Genomic DNA, 24,844 nt, shown 5'->3' with positions numbered 1-24,844 from the left:
CTCCCAACAAACCAACCAACCAACACTTCAGTCCTGACTGAATTAAGACTCTGCCAGATCATCCATTTCATGAAAAAAATCATTGTGGGTTATTCTTTCCACTGCAACAGCCGGGTCTGATGTAATGGAAACAGGGAGCTGTGTGTCATCAGCATACTACTATGCTGCATCCCACGCTTACTAACTCTAGCAACCTCATGTACACCAACAGGAAGGGTGACAAGAGAACCCCTGCAGTACTCCATGTGACAACACCCTTCGGACAGAAGAACAATTGCTCAGAAATCACCTTTGGAAACTTCCAGAGAACGATGTGCGCTGCTCAAAAAAGCCCTCCAATAGTCCCATGAGCTGTACAGCAAGAAAACTCCAGAGAATCACGAACTCCCCCCACTGGAAAGGGTGCAGTGGCCAAAATGCAGCATTTCATGGAGACTACAGACGGAAAACTTCCTTCCACAATCCTCTCTGTGGCTGCATGGGACTCTCTAGGACTCGCAGGACTGTTGGAGGGGGGCGATCATGACATGGAGACCATTTTCTTTTAGAGCAGATACATATTATTTAGGATGTGTAAAAATGTGTGATTGATTCACTATTTTACTCTTCTCAAAAGAGTTTTTGAAGTTTGTTCTCCCTCCCTTAACTGGACTAAAATTTTAAATAATCATAGTATTCAGTGCTTCTCAGCTCTGAAGGGAACACAGAAGGATCTCACGTCTAAAATCATCTATAACACACTGACATTTTTACTTTGATACCTAAACTTCAATCCTGCATACACAGAAGCTCCAATTAAGTCAAACCAGCTCTACATGGGCATGGAATCTGCCAGTACAGAGTACTGTACACTGTCTGACTGGGGGATAGATGTCTATAGGAAAGCAAGAACTGTCATTTCCTGTCATTCAAGGCTTCCAGAGTGAGTGAAGTTAAGATAAATCAGCTGGCAGTTATCCTAAAGAAAATAATGGCCTCTGTAACGGGGGCAATTATGAGAACTTGGTAAGTAATTCCTATTGAATCTTTAAGCCACTTGAAAGAAAGGGAAGAGGAAAAAAAGGCAACCTATGTAACATTAGTGTATTAGGTAACCTACATATCTGTAATGGAAGAATGTATTTCTGCTAATTTAATGCTCAAATAATAAACTGATGCATATTCTTTGCTTAGATAACAATGTATATTTAAACTGTAAAAACAGTACCTGCAGAATAAACTTTATATTCCAGAAAATTCCTTCTATTATTTGTGCAATAAAACCATGGTTTGGAATGTGGCTAGATAGTACAAACTGGTACTGTCATGAGTCAATATTATGATAGCCACTGTATCACCCCAGACAAAGTCTAAGATTAAAAACAATTATGCAATAGGTTGAAAACTGAACATTTCTGTCAAATGGAAAAAACCTCAGTAGTGCAAACAAATTTGACAGATTATTCCGCTTGTATGATTTACAAGCTATCACCTGGGAGGGGCAAATGTTTTTCCATTCTCTCTTCCAGCCTGCCTGTTCTTTTGTCTTCACCAACAAAGTGGGACAATGTTAGCAGGGACTGAATGAAGTCTCCAGTTTAGTAATGGGGAATCAAGTCGCATAATATTGTATTCAGATTCACTTGAACTTTAACAGTGGATAAGCTGTTTCATCTTATCACTTTTCTTAGCATATGCATGCATCAGTGACTCAACTTAAAAGCTGGCATTCAGTATCAAGACTGAGGAATCCAAGGATTTAAACTAAGTTGCTCATGTGGGATCCACCTCATGGATTCAATCGCAAAAAAGCTGGCCTAGTCAGTGCGTTTTCTCCAATTATAAAATGACAGACTGTACGCCCATAGGTAAAGTCCATTAAGATTATCTCTAGTCTCAAAATCAATTAGAATTTACCAATAGAAAATTCTGTCTTCATTTGGAATAAGTGATATAGAGCCCAGACAGGGGAAGAAGAAAAAAAGTGCTGTTTCTGGCTACCTTGGAAGTCTGAAAAAAGCTTTCCGACACTGCAAGGCATTTTGTTCAATGGGAATAATGTAAAAAAAATGTCATACAGAAACAGACAATCCTGCCTGCACAATCAACCAAAACCAAATGCTGGGGTGGGAGGGCAACTCACCACCCACCTGACCCAACCCAACTCCACAGTGCTCCTAGCCAACTGTCCAACATTTTGATCTTGATTTTGGATCCTCAGATATCAGAATGAGACATCTTCTCTAAACAAACAAAAGAAAATCCCAAATGCTTTTTCTAATATAAATTGTTACCTAACCATTAGTTTTCACTGGGCTGAACTGCACCACCTAACCTTTTTCATTTCTCAAAATCTCAAGCTTCATGCAGTCCTGGAGACTTAGAATTCATCCTGCAGGGCAGGTGGAAGTCTAACACTGCGTTCCTGGAAAATAATCAATCACTTGTTGCCTGTGGGATAGATGGAATTTTAAGGCTCCACACCCACATATTTCCAGCTTTATAATTCTAAAGTCTTGGAAGCAATGGTGCTTTACACTTTATCATCCTTATTTAAGCATATTAAAATTAATTAAACTAAAACCATCTAATCCTTACCAAACAAAGCATTCCAAGCACCGAAAGGAATAAGTATTTAATATGATATGGTTATATAAATGAAAAATGATTTAACTCCAGTTGTCTATAGGCTACAGGAAGTTATAATATTTTAAAAATACATAGTTACTTTCATTTTTGTTCAATTGAAAACAAATAGAAACAGCAAATTATTATTGACTAACTGGAAAAGACACTTGGTCAGCATTTACTGATAGCACGCTATTCTTAGAACACAAAGAAACATTGAGTTCACTAGTGAATTTACACAATTTAATAAGACACTCTGAATTAAAAGAAAATTTTATTAAAGAGGGGTGATCCCCAACGACTCTCTATAATTAGCCCAAAGATACTATGGTAATGGACACTATAAAAATCTTACACAGGAGTTCTTCTTAGCCCTTATATTTGGATTTTCATGGTAATTACCTGTTTCATGTATTTAATACAACTTTCTAGAATACATATTTCAAAATTAAACAGGCAGATCCTACTAGTACACCTCTACCCAGTTCTAACACGAATTTGGATATAACGCAGTAAAGCAGTGCTGCGGGGGGGGGGGGGGGGGGGGGCGCGGTGCACTCTGGCAGATCAAAGCAAGTTCAATATAGCGTGGTTTCATCTATAATGCGGTAAGATTTTTTTGGCTCCCGAGGACAGCGTTATATTGGGGTAGAGGTGTAAGTCAAATTTTGCCTAATCACCTCTTAAACAGAATTGGGATTCTCAATGGCATATCTATTTTAATTTCCCTTTGTAATCTAAAAGTAGTAACTGCAAAATTGTTAAAGTTAAAACTTTGCTTGATAAAGCAATATAATAAACAAAAACTTATTTCTAACCTCTTCTTGGCCCAACAAAAAATCCTGTGTAATCACACACAGGTTATCCTTCAAACACCAAATACTCTTTGTACCTTACTTCATGCAACACCCTGCACCTGGTATTCCATTTCCATTCTAGTGTAGAGGTAACCACCCATTCTTCAATGAAATCCCTCCTTAAAACTCCTTTCAGCCATAAATCCCACTCAGGCAGATCCACTTCAGTAAAAAGGGCCACCTTTACCCATCAAGAAAAAGTCATACTCTAAGACAGAACCATTTTCTGCATCTCTCAGAGCACTGGGTTTGTGTCTCAGTTTAGACTGCACTGGTAAACTCCTTGACATGAAGATTATCTTCTTCCTCCGTGTCTTGTACAGCACCAGGCACATCATTGATGCCTACCAATACTGCTGGCCGTCCAAAGCAGTATCTTGAAGCATGAAACACTCGCATAAAACTTTTCACTCTTAAAAAAAAATGTGGATGCTTAATGTAATTTTCCCATGGAAACCAGAGATCTGATGCGGAAGTACAAACACACAAATAATGCTGCTTTTAACAATAAGGTAGTGGAGCTCCCTCTATTGAATTAATTGGCAAAATCTCATGTTTAAAAATCATGCTGCTGTCAGAACCACTGTATATATGTTTTATGAAACTTTATAATTAAGATTTTCAGGGCCTCATTATTAGAGGTATGAATACCCATAGTTTCTGCTGAGACAAATGGAAGCAGCAGGTATTCAGAGCCCTGATGCATTCTAGAATTCCTGTGATAATTCTTTAAAGACTTGATTCAGGAAAGGTTCTGTATTTAGGAAAGTCTCTATTCAGGGAAGTTTTCAAGTCAATGGGACCTAAACACATGTTTAAGTGCTTTTCATAGTAAGGGCCAAACTTAAGTAACATCCTTATTTAGCTAGAAAAACTACAAATTGAATTAAAACAATGCATTTTACAAACCTCATTTGTAGTTAGTAAGGGTTGTACTTGTGCAAAAATATTTACTGTATTAGTATGAACAAACTGAAAAGTTAACAAATATATAGATTGTTTCAGCAATCCTTAGAAATAACTGACTGTTTAGTGAAATGAAGTAATCAAAATACATGTTTTTGCTTGTTAGCATGAGAGCAGCTTTAGCTAAGTCTATTGAAGACATTTCAAATACTTTTAAAACCAAATATTACAGAATTGTTCTAAACTATGATAACCTCCAAATCATACCCTGCAGCTCCACCAGTCTCTTCAGCGATTTATCACTTCCTTTACAAAAGAGGCATGTTTCTTATCTGTGAAGGAAATACCAGCTGAACAGATGTGGGGCTTGTTTTAATAAATAGATACTGATGTGCTGTTCTGGAGACTTATACGCCTGATAAGAAAAGAAACTTAATCTCAAACTAGGCAGACGTTCCTCAAAGAACCACATCAGAGTACTAGCTTAACATCCAAGCAAGGTAGAGTTGAGTGGGGATTAAGCTACCCTCAGTGAAACTAACATCCCAACAACCAGATAAAAATGAATGTGTGCTAATAGTATGAATATATATCCAGGATAGCCATCCCTTGTCTCAGAGAAGCATCAAACTCATTTGCAAGTTTATACTATAAATTTCAGAAAGATCTTACCATTACAATACATATTTTGTAAATACAAGTAGTATGACAAATTAAAATATTTAAAAGATTAGTGCCTCTGAAAAATCAGGCTTTAAGTGCCCAATAATTCACCTGAAGTCAATAGGAGGCACAGGTGCTCGCTCAGCTCCTTGGAGGGGGAGGGGGGCAGAGAAGAGTAGGGCGAAATCATCTCTAGTAGTTCTAATCACAATCTACAGTACTTGCTATTTTTGAAAAAGCTTTCACTTGATTATGGTTACATACAAGCATTTTTTTTGTTTGAGTCAAAGAGAGGTGAGGACACTCAGCAACTTACTCCTGATGCTCAGTTTTCTCACAGGATTGGGCTCGTGGTTTACGTATACACTACAACTTGTTAAAAATAGTCCTATCACCACAATAATACCCTGTGCTAACCCTGATTATGAAGATTCTTGAGCAGGGCTGAACACTGTTTCTAGAAACATATTGTTTTGAAACTATGTTGGTACCTTCCAAATCCCATTAAAGACAGGAACTAACCATATAATAAAATGGCTGCAATAGGATTTATAAAACTATAAAAGATTCAAGATCCCATATACACAAAAAAGGCTATATATGTTAAGGAATCCAGTCACAACATTTTAGCTCCTGACACAATTAATACTATTCAGTTTGGTAATGTTGATGGGACTGAAGTGCCATTCAACTGTGTGCCTGGATTTTGCGCTAGTATGATTGGAGAGCAAAATTAACATTTTTCAGTGCTATCTACACTACAAGAACAAGCTTTATTTTAACCATTTTGGGCACTTCTGTTCTATATTGTAACCAGATCTGGCAACGTGGTCACTTCTTGCAGCATCTAACACAGGTGAGCTGCAAAAACAGTTCAACCCATATTAAGACATTGTTTTTTTAAAAGTGTTTCATCTTCATGATAAAATGGAAAGGATATAAATTACTCTTGAAACACTGTCGCCTATGTAAAGCACTAAATATTTCATTGTTTTTCCTTCCATATATACCATCATGTTCAAGTGTTCAGAGGTTTCTCCCAAATTTTAGGATGAGATAAGCCAATCAATACTTTCAATGCAAACCACAGACAGCTTATGTCGTTTATCCTGGTATTACTGTGGACTAAGTTTAAATGTGAGGGAAAACTTTCAGGCAAAAGGAATATGGAGGTGTTAAAAAATAAAAGCTGCTATTCTTTGGGGGGTGGGGGAAATGATGTACCCTGGAAGTAGCTCAGATGTGTCAAGAAAATATTTGCTATTAATATGGACATAATGTAGTTTTTCCTTCAATAGAACAAAAGCAAAGGTTGGGTTTGGAATGCCGCATACACCGGAAAGAGGTTCTTTGTTTTCCCCTTCAATCACAAAGTTCATAGATTTGCTATGATTACATGAGTGAGTTCTATTGTCATCTCCCATCTTGTCAAACAAAAACCCTCAAAAGGAGAATCCCCAAAGTTACTGCCAAACTCTTCTAAAAAGGGTCTCCCAAACTTTTCATCAAGAGATTTTCTAGCTTGCTCTTCTTGTCATCCCAAAGCATAAAAATAATTATGAGTTTTTAAACCAGGAAAACAGTTTCCAAATTTAATGAGTGACTGCTAATTTTTAATGAGCTAATTAGATATGCATGTATTCAGAAAAAAAACACACCTCCCTCCCCCCGTGAATAAAACTCAATCTCTGAGCCACTGGGAGTTTGAGACTTCAGTCCTAAAATCTGAAGTTCATAGTGACCAATAAAAGAAAGGGGAAAGACACTGTAGCAGAATAAGATCAGAAATGAATTTTGGAATAATCATATGAGCAGGAACTCAGACAATGTAATAATATCAAACACATTTTGTTAATAGACCATAATTTCTACAGAATCCAGCCTCAAACAAACAAACCACATTATCATCTGCCAGAAAAAAAGAAAGGACTGTGAAGACTGAAGTGAACTCAAAATTATTGTGGGACCTCCTTCACTTTAAAAAAAAAATCCCAAACAAAAAACAGTATTTTCATTTAAATTACCATAAAAAAATGCCATTTCATATTGGAAAACTTACTCTAAAATACATCAGTTAGACAGGACCAAGCAGAAATATTAATTTAAATAATGAGTGTTTGATAAGAAGAAAGCAGTCTGTCGAATAACACAGTTTATTCGATAAAGAATGAAGTTTAAGTACTGATAATGATCAGCATTAAGTTTAAATATTCATGGAAGATTTATAAACACCACATATACCAGATAAGGTGTTCTATCTTACACATCTGCATATTTACAGTAATGCATGTGCCAACTTGATTTGGGAGCTTCCAAGAGTCAGATTACTTTGATGGTGCAGTACACAATAACTAGACTGTGCAGGGTAATTTATTGTATTGTTTTAGTATTCCCAACAAAGTGGTTGAGGATAAACAGAAAATCCAAAATGCTAGCAACAATGGCAAAACAATTTTACAGCTATAAAAGCTTTTTTTAAAAAGTGTTCAAAGTTATTGTTTTAAAAATAAACTAGAAATTAAGTAGATTTAGTAGGGTTTTTTTTCTCCCTGTGTTTCAAACCTGAAAGAAGGGGAGCTAAGCTTTTTCCTACCAATTTTGATCCTATCTCCCCCCAGACACAAACCCACATGTATCTGCTTGTGTTTCAAACTGAGTTAAAGTGAACTGGAGGGGATGGGGGAGGGGGGGCAGGCGACAGAAAAGCACAGCAAACTAGAGGAGTGGATAACAACTTTAACCTGTTTAGACAGCACTTGGTCATGTTCCATCCAGCATTACCAGCATCAGTATAGTTCTGCAGGTACAGTATCTGCAGGTTAATTGATGCCATGAGACAACAGAAGAGGGAATAAGAATAGCACAAAATATTATTAGGGACATTAAAAAAATTCTGATACCATGATGTACTTTTTCTTTTAAAGAAAAAAAATTCTGAATTAGAAGTTTTCCCAATATGATAAGAGGCACCTCGATGTTGGGGGCAAACACCTGCCTCTGTCCCTTTCAGAGAGTTTTGGCCTACTCTCCAATAAAGCGCAAGAGACAAGGTGAGCATCACTCTCAATTGTGCCTGGAAAGTCCCTCTATGTCACAGAGTAATTGGTTTCCCAGTAAACTAGCAATGGTATAAAGCTTAAGACTAGCAGTCATTAAATACTGTGTTTAATGATTTGCTAAGGCAGAAAACTGAAATATAAGTCAATGTTTTGTTTTTGAAGAATCGCTTGCTACACATTTAAAAACAGAATTTCTACTGAGATTATACATTGCTGCCTCTGTTTAGCTACTTGTTTCATTTTAGGAAATTCACAGTAGACAAATATGAAAATTATGCCAGAGAAATAATACTCTACTGAAGTGCATTATCCTTGCCTTCCATTTCCTGTATGAAGTATTAGGCATAAATAGGTAACTGAAGAGCAAACCGAAGTGTAGAGCCTAGTGCTGAAAACACAGTGACTCCACAAACGCTTCCCTAACCTCTTGACTGCTGTAAATGCAAGCACATAAAGGAAAGGCTGTTTCTTAAAGCAATACAAAATGTCACCACAGGCTGACGCTCTTTCTACAAGAATAATGAGACACTCTCTACCTTGAATGCAGAACACACACTTGACAGCTTTTCCTTGAACTTCAGATTTCATGTTTAATATTGACAAAAAGAGTATAAACACCTCCCAGCCAAGACAGTTAAAGAGAATGTTAATGTTTCCCAAGTATTCCTACTTCCCTAATGCCTAAAAAAAGCTCACATGAAACTGATTTGTCATCTCAATCTAATCAAACACCTGTTAAAAACTACCCAGGCGGAATACCCGGACTTTGCACTGACTAGTGTGGCAATCCCTCAACCTCATTCACACAGCCGAGTCCGATCAAAGTAGTTAGCTACGATGGAAGTTTAGATCAGGACTCTGACACCGGACTACTCCCCTGGGTTTCGATCACGCCTTTGAAAAAGAGATGCAGAGAACAGACCGCATACAATGTATCCCCATGTTGTATAATCGCGTCCTTTGTTTCCCTATTTCAAGCCGGCAACATTTAAAGAGAAGCCATCCAAAGGCAACAGCGGGTTATTCGCTGGTGGCATATTTGTTGATGATGTTGATATTACTAATCACTGGCATTCATTCAGAGTTGCATATTCTGCTACTAATACAACACCTGGGGGATGCATTTATTAATCCGCATCGAAAACAAGGGGGAAACTTGAGGTGAATTTCAACAGCGGAACCACTCCCGAAGAGGAAGTCTGACTCCGGTACTAGCCCCGGTACTAGCGCGGGGGAAAAGCCGAGAGAGACCGCAGCAATCCAGCCGTTTGTGTACAAAAAGAGGAAACAGACCCAGTGACACGTTGTTTTTAAGGGGCGAGCTATGGCTGTTGGAAAGTTTAAGGCTGTCGCTCAGACAGACGTGAGATGAAAACTGAAAGCGTAACTAGCTACATGCAAAGCCCCGTGGCTTTTGTTTTGCATTCTTCCCCATCCGATTGCATTTCTCACTTTTAGGAAGACGTAATGGTCTGGAGAGAACGGCACCAACCTCCTCCCCCCAAGAAACCGGCTCGTCACAGTTTACTCTCATCTCTTTAGCCTCCCTTATAACTGCAGGTGAGGTCACCTCCTCCCGCTTGCTCTGGCGTAACCAGAAAAGCAACTCTGCAAGGGAGCTGGAAGCGCACCCCAACAACCGCGTCCCTTCTCCCCCGAGAGTTTTAACCCGGCTAAATCTGGTGGAGGGAAGCGGTGAGTGGCACAGCCAGAAAGCAGCAGGCTGTGTTGGTTTGCACAGTACAACCAACCAGACAATACTCCCAACATTAGAGAAGCCGGGGGGAGTGGGACCCGATCTTTGTAATCGCTCTCCTTCCTCGGGCACACAAATGCAACTGGCACCGCGAAGGGGCAGCTTTAATGCTCGCAGCCAAAGAGACCCGACGTGACAAGAGCCAGGGCCGGCGAGGGAGGTTTCGGTCACACGTTTGCGGGTGGGGGGAGGGAAGAAACAGTCCTTTACAGGCATTTCGTAAAGAGGGGACAACACCCACTCATCCCCAACAGACACCGGAAAACGCCAGCGATCGCTCCCCAAGGCAAGGGGGGGGAGACACACCGACACCTTCACCCACCCCCCTTCCCTACGCCACAAGAAGGAAGCACCCCACACCCTCCCCGAAGGGGGGGGGGGTGCCAGGAGAAGAGGCAGCGGGACAGAGCCACCCGCGGAGGCAGGGGGCGGCTGGCTGGAGGCGGGGGCGGCTCACACACACCCCGCTGCTCCGTAAAGTTCCGCGGGCTGAGGGCAGCGCTGCACCCCGGGAGAGGCAGGTGACAGCCGCCTGCCGACCGGCCCCGGCCCCGGCGCACCCCCTGCGCGCCGCGCTCACCTGGCCGCAGGCAGAGGGCTGCGAGGAGCAGCAGCAGGCAGGGCAGCGGGGTCTCCATCATCCCGCCCGGCCGCGGGGCTCTGCTCCTCCCGGGACGACGACGGCGGCGGGTTCCCCGCTCGGCTCCTGGCTTCCCCGCGCGGGCGGCTCGGTAACTTTCCAGGCGGGCGGCGGCGGCGGCTTCCGCGAGGAGCTCAGCACAGGAGCAGGTGGCGGCTGCTTCCCTCTGGCAGCCTAGCGGCGCTCCAGGACTGAAAGCGAAGGGAGGGGGCGGGGCCGGGAAAGACACGCCCCCCTCCCCCGGTTTGCTCACCCCCGCGTCTCGCACGCTGTCCGGCGGCGGCGCTTACTTAGGGCAGGGGAGCGGCGCGTGTCACGGGGCCGGCGTGGGGACGGGAAGTGCCTCTAGCTCTGCGCGCGGCGGGGGCTCGTTCTGCGGGGGCTTTAGAACCCGAGCTCGGGGGGGAGGGGTGCGTGGGGGGGAGCTGTGTGTGAGAATACAGATCCAAAATAGGCCCCCTGCAACTAAGCACCTGCTATCGAACTTGTGTCGGGGAACCTTACACCAAATATCTGTCTAAACATGGACTACTAAAGCATAGACCCTGCAACTAATTAAAATCGTAGATTTAAAAAAAGAAAGAAAAGAAAATGACAGGTACCTAAAACCCCCTTAGTGGCTACTTCACAATACCAGTGGCAGACCTATTCTAGCTAGCATCTTGCAAATGCTAATAGTATTTATAGCTTCCCTTTGTGTCAGTTTGTTTATAAGCAAAACATTTAATGTAAATACTTTTCAAAGTAAATAAACAATCCCCAGATGATGAATTGCTTGTTCTGTCAACCACCTGCTTTCAAACCATAATAGGTCAATGCTAACGCTCTTCCCCCCCCAAACAAAATCACAACACAAAAAAGTATGCAAAAGCGCTCAAAATAATGTAGGGGTGACCATGCAAGGGACGGCATACATTTTCATTGCATAAAGTGGCAAAGAAAGTATCATCATCAATTCTGGGAAGTCAGCTGACCTGAACCTAAAGTTAAAAATAGAAAGGCAAGAAGAGTGATTTCTGCTATGTCCTTTTTATTGGACTAAGCAAGCACTGGTGCTGTTTCACAATGGGAAACATAAGAGGTCTAAAATAATCATTGCAGGTCTTGTGACTAATAATAAACATGATTATCCAGAAGACTACATCATAGTCCAAAACAAGCCTCTTTGAGTCCTTCAAAATAAAAGTATGCATAATTCACACCATGTGCTTACTTGAGTGGGACTTTCTAATAGTGAAATATAAACCAGCAATGGTCATATATCTCTTTTCACCATGAGAAAGTGAACAGCAAAAATTGAACCCTACAAAAACTCCCACAACCAATATACACAGACTCATCCAATTTATTCTATAAATGCTTTTCACAGTGACAAAATAAGGTAAAAATATTTAAAATATAGTTACCACATACAGAGACTTCTTGAATTTCAAGTAGGATAAAACTGATGCCTCGTTTTTTCTTTTAGTATTGTACTTTTCCAATGAAATAAAATTAGTATTTCTCAACCCCAGCAATCCATCTGAATGCGTTACTAAACCCATTCCGGAAGTGCACAGAATTCAAGACAATGGGTCCTATCCTGCTGTTATTGAAGTCAATGGGTATTTTCCACTGACGCCAATAGCAGGATTGGACCCCATCACTGAGGAAAATAAAAGATTCAAAAGGACCATTTTCTCCCACATTTACAGGTATTGAAAAATACTTGGTGAAAAGTATATTACTGCAGAACCTACAGGCTCCAATCAGATGCTTCTTGTGCCAGGCACTGTAGAAACTCACAGTGAAAAGACAGTCCCTGCTGCTAGGGCATATATTCTTGTTAAAATCCCCTCAGTTCTAATGGTATTAGGAATGTGTGTTGCTTTGGTGATACCTCCAGCTCCATTACAGCATTAAGGGTCTGATCCTTCATCCTTTATTCATATGAGCAATCACACTGAAGCTGGTAAGACTTTATGTGAGAGAAAGAGTTGCAAGATCAGGCCCTAGAATTGGTCTGAAACACTAATAAACCCAGAAGTGGAGTGTTTATAGACTCCAATCCAAGAATTCACTTAAGCATATGCCTAACTTTAAGCACATAAGTAGCCACACTGAAATCAATTTGTGTAAGTGATTTGCTGGATGAGGGCCTTATTTCCTAAACAGCTTCCTGTTACAGCATGTGATCAATTATATACCTCAGTTACATCAAATTAGTGAACAATGGACATTTTTGGAGGGCGTAGGGTAATCTCCTGTAACTAATCATTCCAAACTGCAGGATGCTGAGACACCCTAGATTGAGAAAAGAAATGTATAAGCAGGGATTTCGGTCAAACTGCAGAAATGCAGGTTGAGGAACTTTACATCTTGTCCTTGAGATATTCTGTAGCTATTTTATTCTGAAGTCAATGCAACTTGTGTCAAAAATGCTTAGGATATAAAAATCATAACCATAGGTGATTACGTTAAGGGCCCAAAATTTAATACAGAAGCATGCTTTGTTCTGGATTTCCCTCACTATCTGGCCATTTCTCTTCAAAGGACATTGTGTGTTTTCAACTTTCATTTGAAAGAAGTTGTTATAGGTTTGAGTAAATAGAAAATGACTCAAAGTGGGATTACTCAAATGTTTTTATACCTTAAATGAAACTGAAATGTGATTAAATGTTGTCAAGATTATGCTTAGAAATATCTTTATTTGCTATGATATTCCAAATATCCCTGATTTTGTGGTTGATAATGAATTCCTATATTAAATACAGGGTGGCTGATAATAGACTTGTGAAAAAATAAGTTGTATACTTGGGGCATACTCCTGTTCCCACTGAAGTTAGTGGAAGCAGAATTGAGTCCTTGATCTAGTGAAAAAATAGCAGACTGCATGATTTAAAGTTCTCAAATAAAATCTGTACAAAACCAGACTAATTACTAGTATAAAATTTTTCTGCTGTGAGAAATTGTTTTATATAAAACAGAGAAAATTCTTTGATAGATATTTAATCTGATCAAATAATGCCTTTTGCAGTTATGTGAGAAAATGGATTAATATGTAATCCATTAATGATGAATTATGCATCATAACAAATAGTTAATCTGAAATATCACTTTCAGTTTACAACAAATGAATCAAACCCTGACTTTTGACAAGCACATTTCTAGTAACAATAATAGAGAATATTGTTGGGTAGAGCACCACACAACACTATCAATCCATTAAATTCTAATCAAGTCCATTGTCTATACTGTTTTTAGTGGGGATAAACTTTAGGACTCTATAATAATTGTAATGTCAGTGAAACAATGCATGTCATTATGGTCCAGTATTCCAAAAGGTGGTGTACAGAATATGTTTTCCATTGCTAACACTGTAAGTAGATTATAGGGCAAATATTTAATATAATGTTCAGCACTGTGGAATATTGATGATATGTTTATTTTACTATACATTGAGTAATCCTGTTGGATTTTAGTTTTACAAGTTAAGGATTTAATTGTTTCTAGATGCCTTTATCTACCTATTGTTATGGCAAAGGTGATAATTCAGGAGGTTGATGAAATATTATCATTAAGTACTCAGTATGAAATTCTCCATAGCATGGGTTAAACATAAATGGGTCCATGATGGCTGGCTACAGCAGCTGCACTCACAAGGCCATTAGGAAGATTGTGTGAGTGAAGCACTTTCTTTTGTCTGGATAAGGACTAGGGGGCAGATTTTAAAAGGTATTGGGAGTTAGGTACCTAGGCTGTCTTGAAAATCCCACTAGGCACCTACCTGAATTTTTAGGGGCCTATATGCCTTTAAAAATTTGGCCTTAGGAGCCTGACCCAAAGCACACTGTAATCAATGGAAGTCTTTCCATTCACTTCAATGGGTTTTGGATCAAACCCAGGCAGAAGGGAGCCAGCTGCACTGAACACTGAGTATACAGCCTGATTCATCTGAGATTGCTTTGCACTGAATAGCAGCTGCACAAAGGGGGAGTTAATGCCTAGGTCTGCTTGAATTAGTCCATTAGATATAGGAATACAGGTTGTGTGTGACCAAGGGAGAGTGACTGTGGTTAAAGGATATCTCAGGTGAAAAGTACTGGATGCAAGCAGGAGAGAGATGAACAGACAACCTGCTAAAAACAGAGACCGGGCCAAGTGTGAGAGAGAATGGAATGGTTTCTTGGCAACAAGACTGACTCAGTAGTATCTTAGCTGGGGTTTCTGCAAGTGTCTATAGTTTTGGCTACCCCTCTTCAAAGTAAATAGGACACTTACATACATTTGGCAAATCATTAAATCACACTAGAAAATATTGTGAGTCTCTGTTACCAATTTCTTCTCCAATAAAGAAAGTGACCCACTAAAAAGGCCTCAGCAGAAGGATGACAGTGTCTATACTAAACTCATCGCTATCTGAGCTCCTAAAACAAATTTATTTTCTTGTCACTCATGTCCAACACACCTGTTTTTGATGAGTTAAATGAAGAACCCATGCTTTACAACTGTCTCATGAAAATGACATGACATTTGCACTACATTCAAAATATGCAGAATGCCTCCAGCTGAGAGTAAGTTTACACAAAGCAAGAGAGGGAGGAAGGAGGATATCCAAAGATAAATTGTGGGCATTGACTAAAAGAGTTTGCAACTTACCTAAGAAAAGGAAGCTACAAGAATATGAGTACATACTGTAATAGAAAATAACCCAATGGGGCCCAGTGTGGATAAGCATCTTAACCAGGGGCGGCTCTAGGCACCAGCAAAGCAAGCAGCTGCTTGGGGCAGCCCATTTGCAGGGGCGGCAGCTGGCAGGGATCCAGCCTGGGAGCTGAGAACTAACAGGGGGGCCTGAGAGCTGTAGTTCCTTGGTTAGCTCCCTGCCTATAGAGCCAGCCCTGGAACAGGGAAAGAACTACATTTTCCAGCATTCCCTTGGCTGCTATCAACAGGAAGGGGAAGGGGAGGGGGAGGGAGTATGGTAGCTGAAACCTCATGCTGCAGCTTGCTGTGAATGGAGAGTTCACTGCTAGAGCAGGGTGGCACCGTGAATGGAGAACAAGTATGGCCCAGATATCACCCTCAGAAGACTTCGCCAGACTGGATTAAGGATACTGGTGTGACCTCACCTTGTTGCCCCCAAAGAAGGAATTGGGCAGACTAAATGGACAGTGCCCCTCTCTATCTGAAGCCTAGCAAGGGAGGTATGTGGATCCCACTAGAATTTAAAATGAAAAGTAAGGGAGGGGAGGCTCTGGCCTTGGGCAGCTTTAGATACAGTACCAGGCACTTAGGAGGATTTCCACTTCTGAGCCACAGAAGCAGAAATTGACTTTTCCTTTCCAGATATAGCTAATATTCAGAAAGGGAATCTAGCACCTGCCTTCCAGATTTGAACACCTCAAAATTCAGGAGTGCTCAAGCTCAATTTGGGCAGCTGTTACTTCATTTCTCCGAAGTCAAATATACTGATCCACCGTAATTTGCTGTAGAAAAAGTAGGATAAAATTGAGCAAGAAATGCTTCCCAGTGGTTTTTAGGACTGGAATTGCTATTTTCAACAGCCATTGCCTTTTTTTTTTTTTTTTAGTGTTGTTTGTTTAGAAGGAAGACAGTGATATTGCATTGGCAAATTCCCCATAGAAACAAAGAGTGGAACAAAAGAATAATAAAGGCACCTCAACTTTTTCTCATTTATGGAGGACAGTCTTATAATATGCATCCAGATATCCTCCAATCACACAAGCTGAAAATTGTTCCACTTTACTGCAGTTCTGTAACAATATGAAAACCAATCCTGTCTGTGTTCTGTGCACATCCAAAATTCCTGCTGAATGACCCACCCTGGGAGCAAGTTACCAGTGACCCAGGGCTGGGGCGGAAGGAGGGTGCAGGTGGGGGGGGGAGAGCCCAGGGCTGGGGCAGCAGGAAGTGTGGGTGGAGGGGGCAGAGCCCAGGGCTGGGGCAGCAGGGTATGGGTGGGCACTGGTGGGGGGTAAGGCGGGAGCCCAGAGCTGGGGCAGCACGGGGTGTGTGTGGGGAAGAGCCCAAGGCTGGGGTGGCAGGGGGTTGCGGGTGGGGAGCCCAGGGCAGGGGTGGGGGCAGCCAAAATTTTTTTTTGCTTGGGGCGGCAAAAAACCTAGAGCCGGTCCTGATCTTAACAAAGAAGTATGAAAAAAGCAAAGTGCCAAGCCTAGCAAACTCTTCTTTTAGGCTCTGCTGCCAATTGTTTGTCATGCTCCAAAACTTCTGTTAGTCTATAAGGTGCCACAGGACTCTTTGCTGCTTTTACAGAGCTGGTAATGCCGTCTAAATGTCCTCTTCCATTATCTGGGGGGTAAACAGGGAAGGGGGCAGCTATTGTTTTCATTTAAAAGCCTATGTGATGCTAGAGGGCAGAAATGAAAGAAGGAATTGGCTATATAATGCTTTCCCAGATCAAAGATTGTTGGGATACAAAGGATGAGATACCAGATGTAGTAATGTTCATAGAATATTGAGGTTGGAAGGGACCTCATCTAATCCAACCTCCTGCTCAAAGCAGGATCAATCCCCAGACAGATTTTTGCCCCAGATCCCTAAGTAGCCCCTTCAAGGATTGAGCTCACAACCCTGCATTTAGCAGGCTAATGCTCAAACCACTGAACTATCCCTCCCCACATCTGTAAAACTCTTGTGATTTTACATCTAAATAATATTTTTTCCCCTCAATCAATCTGACCTTGTTCTGCATTGCTAAGTGTGATTCATAACTAATGAATTACATTTGGATAGATTTTTAAGTAATGGTTTCCTTTTTAAATCACTCTATTTAAAATTATTTTAAAGAACTTTTTGACAGAGGCTACTCCAGATTTTGGTCTAAAGTTTGACTTATATCATGGATTTGTCTTCTGGTGAGGAAAAAAGTGTTAGTCGTCACTCTTTAAAGGTAACAGTGAGGTACACATACCTTCAGCAATGACCACTGTAATTTTAAAATTCTCCTTCATCAACGCTAATCAGAATACTTATACAGCAACTGACACAGAGCGACTGGCCCCTGTGATTAAAGTAGGTCCAATGCCTCTGTGCAGAGCTGGTGCTCACGGTTGGGTCAATTAAGGGGGCAGGGCTGCACCTGGGCAATAAAGGCTTCAAAGGCAGTTCAGGAAGGGATAGAGCTGACTGAGAGAAGGCTGGGAGTAGTAGAATTGCTAAAGCCCTCTAGGAGGGGAAATAGTGAGAGCCTAAAATGTAAAGGGTGAGCTGACGAACATTTTTGTTTGCATGCTTGCTTTAAGTTTGGACAAAAACCTTGCCTAGATCATTTGCAAGTTTGGGAGAAGCCCTGCCTTGGGACAGCAAACTTTTGTCCAAGAACAGAATCCAGAGTTCCTGACTCTGTCCTCTGCTCTAATGATTTAATATGCTGGTTGATAATGTGTCTAAACTTTGTTAGCAAGGCAGAGGTAATGAAGAATGGGAATATTATAGACCTAGGTGATGTGGGGGGGCATATGGGGTCATGTCCCCACCCCCAGATTTGCTGCTTGGCTTATACTGCTGAAGCCAGCAGCCCTCACCCAGCCCCCCCTTTCCCATTAGTAGGTACAGGTCATTTGTGGTTCTAGAGTAAGGGTATGTCTATACTATGAGGACTATGTGGGCAGAGCTAGGTCACCATACCTATGCCACCATAACCCTGTCTTATAACTGTAGCCTATGCAGATGGAAGAGACTTTTCTGTCAGTGTAGGAACACGGCCTCCCCAAGCAATGGTAGCAGCATCGATGGAAGCATTCTTCTGTCTGTACAGCTGTCTACAATGGATGTTAGGTTGGTATAGCTAAGGTATTTGGAGGGTGTAGACTAGATATAAGTTGTATACAATGGTTAGTATAAAATCACTGGTACTTAGTGCCCTCATTATTAATTTTAGAAACTAATCAGGGGGTTCATGCAGAAAAAGCCCTGTATCAGTGAGGTATAGACATTGCATTTAGCATTGTGAAAAGAGATGGGGAATGAGAGAGAGGGTGTATGTGAGGGAGGCTATAAAGTACAGGACATGGAGAGTAAGGCAAGGGAATACGGTCTGGTTCGTAGGCCACAGATGTTTATAGAAAGACTCTCACCAAATCCATAGAGGAAAGCATGAGAAGCATTAAAACAAAGACTACATGAAAGGACAGGAGATGTGAATTGTGAATAAAGAGGAAACTGAAGATAGAGGATAAAAATGGAAGATGTAGGATTAGAAGTATAAAATGGAAACAAGGAAAATGAAAAGGAGAACAAAAGAAGGAAAGGACAGGTTGTAAAAAGGAAAAAAAAATTTCAGGGCAATATTCTGTCACCTTTTCTCACGTTGTTCAGTACCTTGCTTTACTTAAACCAATGGGACTACTTATGGAATAAGGGCTTATGCCATGTAAGGGTGGCAGAAGCCACTTGGGCCAAATCCTCGTGTGCACTGAGCTCATACTTTGGATTGCTGAGGAGAGGGGTTGTTGGCTTTAAACCTGGGACTGCTGGAGCCTGAAATGCCCTTTTGTTTAATTTAGAGCAGCTTAAGGGTTCCAAAGATCAGTGAAACTCTGGGTTCTGCTGCCCTTCCACTTTTCATGCCAATGCACCCTATGTGGAGTATGGCACACATACCTTAAGTGATGACCACTGTAATTTTAATAATGTCCTTCATCAATTCTAATCAGAATACTTATAGTAACTGACATAGGGTGGCTGATCCCTGTAATTAAAGTAGGTCCAGTGCCCCTGTGCCAGAGCACCTATTTGGAGGAGGTGGAGCCAATTATACCTATTGTACACCACTTGAGGCTTCCCCTGTTTCAGGGGGAGTCCATGGCATCACCTTTAGAACAGATTTCCGACCACTTTCCATTGCCTGAGTGACACAAAGTAGTTGGGCCAGAGATCCAAGATTGAGCCCTTAGTGTTTAATATCACTGGTATCTTGGCTGTACCACAGTGCAGAGTTTAGCTCCTTTGAAGAGAAGAGTTTCTGGTCAGTGACTGAAAGAAGGTTCTTCTTCTGATGCTGCACAGTAAGAACTAGTGGGATCAGGCTTAGTCTACACCTTGAGCTTAAATTGACCTAGCTACATTGGTCAGGGGTGTGAAAAAACCCACACACCTGACAGATGTGTTTATGCTGAAACTCTCTCCAGTGTAAATGCAGCTAGGCTGACAGCTATGTTGGCATAAGCTAATATCATCCACCGGGGCAGCCCTAAACCAAATGGTGCCCCAAGCAAGGAGCATCTTGGATGCACCCCCCTGCATTTGTTAAACTTTTGAAACCTTGTTTTTATTGCATTTGTAGCCCATTTCACGACTTTGATGCACGATTTGCATGCATGATTTATCCCGTCATATATGATAAATTTGCATGCTGGGATCTGTAAATTTGTATTTATTCATGCCATATATAAGCAAATTAAAAAAACGGTTTCCTCTAAGCTTATAGAAACTTTTTAATATTCAGAATAACTGAAACATACTAACATCAAGAAATTGAACTGTGCACCAACATTGGGTGAACCAGTATTAAATCGTGTTACAGTAGGTGACAGCCTTCAAATGTTAACTGTAGTCTTTTAGTTCAAAAGGTCGCTTTTCTCACCTTTGCTCTCATGAATGGAAGCACAGCGTTGGAGACATCCAAAGACTGGCCAATGGCATTTTCAAATGATAAAATAGCAGGCAATGTTAGTCTCTCATCAGCCATCATTGATCGAAGATGAGCCTGAGCTTCAAAAAGCTGCACTCACCACTTGCGACTGTGACCAGCAGCATGAGGAGAATCCTCAAAGCTATCCACAGATTAGGAAAAGTGTCCTTGAGCTCTGCATCATGAATGAACTGGAGAACTTGGAGTTGAGAGTTCTTCCTGTGTGGCAAAATGTGATCAATGTTGTCCAATTCAAAACAGCGGTCTTTATCATTGATGTCCGAACATTCCCCAGGTGTTAGCATCCGGTGAAGGTCCATACAATTGTTCAAGAATGTTTTCCTGTCTGCCAGCAGCTTATTAAGGTCATGCAAAAGCCCCCAGGTCTTTTCATGGTGCTTCATATGTCTGAACCTTTCTTCGATCAACAAGCGAGGAAACAAAACTCCCTCTTGAATTTTTCTTCTGAGCTGCCCATCACCTTATCTCTGTCTTTCTAACCAAACTATCTCTTCTCCCAATGAATATGAGTTTCCTTGAAGACAGACTCAACTCCTAAGTTTTCCCCCATTTCTTTGGCAGCAGTGATGGTGTCTTAAAATCTGTTGTCTTTGTAGGCCACTATGAAATCAAGGCAGCTTCTTATCAAAGTAGTAGCGGTGGTGATGTCCATCGACTGAGTTTGTAATGTCTTGTTTACAACATTTACTTGGAACAGGATTCTGTGCCAAATCACAATTGAGATCAGAAATTTGAAGTCAGTGATCTGGTTTGCAAGTCTTTGCGTCTCACGTTGGATTCCAGCCTCAGCTTTAGTTGATTGCGCCAGTTCCATCAGAGTGTTGTAAACCTCTGTCACTTGGAACCTCACTGGCCTTATGCTGTCAATGCAGCTCTCCCAGCAAGTGTCACTTAGCAAATTCATGGTCAGATTTGAAACACTGTCCGTGAGGATCTTCTACTTGACACTTGATGCTGAAAATGGGATGCACATACTTCACAGTGCTCCAAAGAGAGAGATTGAATCTAAAGAAGATAATGCTGCATCTGACACAACCAGGTTGAGGCAATGGGAACCACAAGGCATGAAAGAAGTTCTTCGATTCAGCACAAGAATCTTTGCCTGAACACCACTGTTTCTTCTCTTCATGTTTGTGCCATTGTCATAGCTTTGGCCACAGCAATCCTGAAGCTTTATTTTATTCTCATTCAAAACTTTCATAAACAGTTCTGTTAGAACTTTTCCAGTAGAGTTGTCCACAGACCGGAAACAAATAAAGTGTTCCTTTACTTGGATACAGCCATCCTCGTCATCAACACATCTTCCTGTAAATGACATCTTTTCACTGTGACTAATGTCAGGAGTGTAGCCCATTATTATGGCATAGTACTTCACTTTGCCAAGTTGCATCAATATGTTGTCAAGCACCTTCCTTGCCATAAGGTCAATCAATTTGTTTTGAATTGTTTTGCTGCAGTAATGGTCCATAGCTTCTTTACGAACTACTTGACTTCATCATGTTTCCCAAGGAGTTCTACCAAACTGAGGAAATTACTGTTACATTCAATGAACTTAACAAATGTCCCCAGAAAGCCAAATTATTCTTTGCAAGGAAGGGGGTAATTGAGATCAGATGCTCGAGCACCTTCCTCCAGTACTGGGTTTCTACATTAATAATGAGTTGTTTTTCTGCATCTATGCATTTATTGAGCTTGAGCATTGACTCGACCTCCATCCATTTGGAGAAGGCCATAAAATGGTTGGGTAACTTTTCATGTTGCTTCTGAGTGTCAACTAAGTTATGCCAGCAATTGTACCCAGAAAGCGCAAGCAACTATTTGGCATTCTTGTAAAATATTTTGCAACAAATACAGAACATTTTGTCAGTTGATTTTGAGTAAATTAGCCAATGTCAATTCAGTTTCTCACTATTATTAAGCACTCTTTCACAGTATGACTTTGAGAAGTGTCACTTTTGCTCATTTACCCAAAATGTCACATCCTCAACTTTGCCTGGTCCATTCAAAATTGTATGATCAATATCAGCAGAGTTTAGGATTGCTGGCCATAAGGCAGCATCTGATGTATCAATCTGTGGTGTGCAATTTTTCTCGCTGCTGTTTCTGTCATCATGCAAGGCTGATTCCTCTTTATCGTTTCTCTCTCTTTCATGTAAACCAGATTTTTTTTCTTTATCATCATTCTCCTTTATTCCACCAGGAAAACTGGATGATTCTCTATCACTTTACTCACATTTCCATTCCTTATCCTCAGGTAAATCTGTTAATTCCTTAGTAATAGGTTTACCATCATTTACGCTTAGCTCCTCAGTTTCTTCTACACTGTAACAAAGACCGGGCTTTAGGCAGTAGCATATGTTGCTCTGTTTCAGATATTTTTCCATCAGATTCACCTCTTGCTGTAAACTAGATTGCAACTGAGCTTTTTACTTTCTATACTAAGCTCCTGAAGGCTTCTTCATGGGCATCTTTTATTTTCTACAGGGAAAACAGACAGTATGAGAGAGAGAGCAAAAGTCTGTGTTCCACAGTCTTAGAAAGTCATCAAACATTACGTGTTAAGCATGGCAAAAGAAGTAACTATTTCTTTTATATTGTTGGATAGATGGGGTAAATCCTCCATTGTCTCATTAAATATGTCCTTTATTAGTCACTAATTACACTCTTCAAGTCTTAAAACACAAGTACACTTTCACAATTATGCAATAAAACAAGGTTCACACGATCTCACCTGGGTTCTCACTTCACTTTACTTTGTTCTTATATCTCATTGACTGACTGGCACGGCCCTGCCCCTTATATATCTGCGAGGGCATGGCTAACAACATTCTAGGAGGTTTGAGGAAAATGTAGTTCTCAGAAAGTCTGGAAGATTCCATGAGATTCTACAAAAGTCCAGAATGTTCCAGGAGGTTAGTGAAAAATGAATTCACATGTGGAATACCTGAAACACTTCAAACATTCTGTTTTCCCTTTTGTCGCTAACAACAAAAACAGCACCTTGAGCTCGGTGCGTCCCGAGCCCAGCTCCCCAGGTGGTTACCTGCCCCTAAATCCAGCCCTGATCATCCAGGGAGGAGGTGGTCCTCCAGCAGCAGGAAAATTTCTGTCGGTATAGGCTGCACTTGCAGTAGGAGCAGGGCCAGCTCCAGCTTTTTTGCTGCCCCAAGCAGTGAAGGAAAAAAAAAGAAAATCCGATTGAGCGGCTGCCGAAGTGCTGCCAAAGAAGAAGAAGGGGAGTGAAGGACCCACCACCGAATTGATGCCAGAGACCCGGACATGCTGCCCCAATACCGGATGGAGTGTCGCCCCTTTCTTTTGACTGCCCCAGGCACCTGCTTCCTTCGCTGGTGCCTGGAGCCGGCCCTGAGTAGGAGGCTATGCTGGCATAGGCTCAGTAGTGTAGACATATCTTAGGTAGTGTCATCAATGCTAATAGGGAGCATTATGAAAAAGGTATAGCACCAGACTTCTGCTAGTATGCAGTGCTACCAGCATAAATTTGATACTATACATCCTAAATCAGTATGGTTGGCAATTATTATTGGAGTCACCTCAAATCCTAACATTTGTCCTGCTTAGCAGCTTCTTCCCTGCTACATTGATGGTAATAGCAGATCTTTTGATGCAGCCATTTCTTTTAACATGAGTAGATTTAATTCATTAACTTGGGGGGAGAGGGATCAGCAGGAAATCAATGTTGCTTTTTTTATTTAGCCTCACCCAGAACTATGTAAATGAATCCAATGACTCATGTTCCAGCATTGCAATTTCTGCCTTACAAACTTTGTTGTAGATCTGTCTATCCCTGACTGTGCTACATCAGCACTTTCAGATTAGAAAGAGCTGCTATCTATGTAAAAGGAGCTGCTTATTCCCAATGTGTCAATTATATCCAAGGTGAGAGTAGGCCTGCTAGAAGGGGCCAGTGGTACACGTGAACAGTTAGGGCATCAGATAGATAGAGGCACCTTCCTAAACAACAATTATACTCATTGAAAAATGTGCAAGATCCTCCATTGTTTAACTGGGTTTTTGTGCCCATGCTGAAGTTATAACACAAATTTAAATTCTGAATGCTTGGAAACTGAAAGATTTCTAAGGGAAAGTATTGGAACATACCTCCTTGTTTATCTGGAGTGGACTTCTCCAAAGCTACAACTAGGCCTTGAAAAGAAGGATGTATTTATTAGAAATGTTGAAAATGTAGGTTTTATTGTTAAATAAATGGAAATGTGCCAATAGGATTGAAGGCAAAGTGGGATATGGTTAAGGATTTTGAGAGAGCAATTATTATTGTATTACAGTAGCACATTAGAGACCACAAAAGTGATTGTGGTCCCATTGTGCGAGGCTCTGTGGGAATGTATAGTGAGAGAAACACCCTGCCTTGAAGAGTTTACAATCTAAATAGACAAGGCAGACAAAGGATGGTTGAAATAATTATCCTAATTTTACAGATGGGTAACTGAGGCAGAGAGAGATTGATGTGACTTAGGTAGAGATGGGAATTATATTTTAAAAAGGCCAATCCTGCTATTAAACATCAAGCTTCAATTGGTGAGATAAAGTTTAGCATAAACTCTGCTAAGGGTTAGGTTAATTGAAATTGACTTTAATGGTATATTGAAATGTTATTGTAATTTAAGGCTTATTAATATTCCTAGAGAGCAAATGGAA

At 41.0% G+C, this 24,844-nt stretch overlaps 1 protein-coding gene across 3 annotated transcripts in view; it reads right to left on the bottom strand.

Annotated features, from left to right (window-relative positions):
- ALCAM (activated leukocyte cell adhesion molecule) overlaps positions 1-10,737 on the bottom strand; it is a 173,817-nt gene extending 163,080 nt beyond the window's left edge. Inside the window, exon 1 of one of the 3 annotated variants that reach the window (XM_045001830.1) lies at positions 10,429-10,737. In XM_045001830.1, coding sequence (XP_044857765.1) covers positions 10,429-10,489 — 61 coding nt within the window. In that variant the 5' untranslated portion in view covers positions 10,490-10,737. Of the gene's footprint in view, positions 1-8,628; positions 8,732-9,544; positions 9,642-10,428 lie in introns of those variants that run through there. The other 2 variants (XM_045001829.1, XM_045001831.1) reach the window with 2 other exon arrangements.
- Positions 10,738-24,844: the final 14,107 nt, after the last annotated feature.

This window comes from Mauremys mutica, chromosome 1, assembly GCF_020497125.1.
Source record: "Mauremys mutica isolate MM-2020 ecotype Southern chromosome 1, ASM2049712v1, whole genome shotgun sequence".
Classification (NCBI taxonomy): domain Eukaryota; kingdom Metazoa; phylum Chordata; order Testudines; family Geoemydidae; genus Mauremys; species Mauremys mutica.
This window is presented reverse-complemented; position numbering and strand designations above follow the sequence as displayed.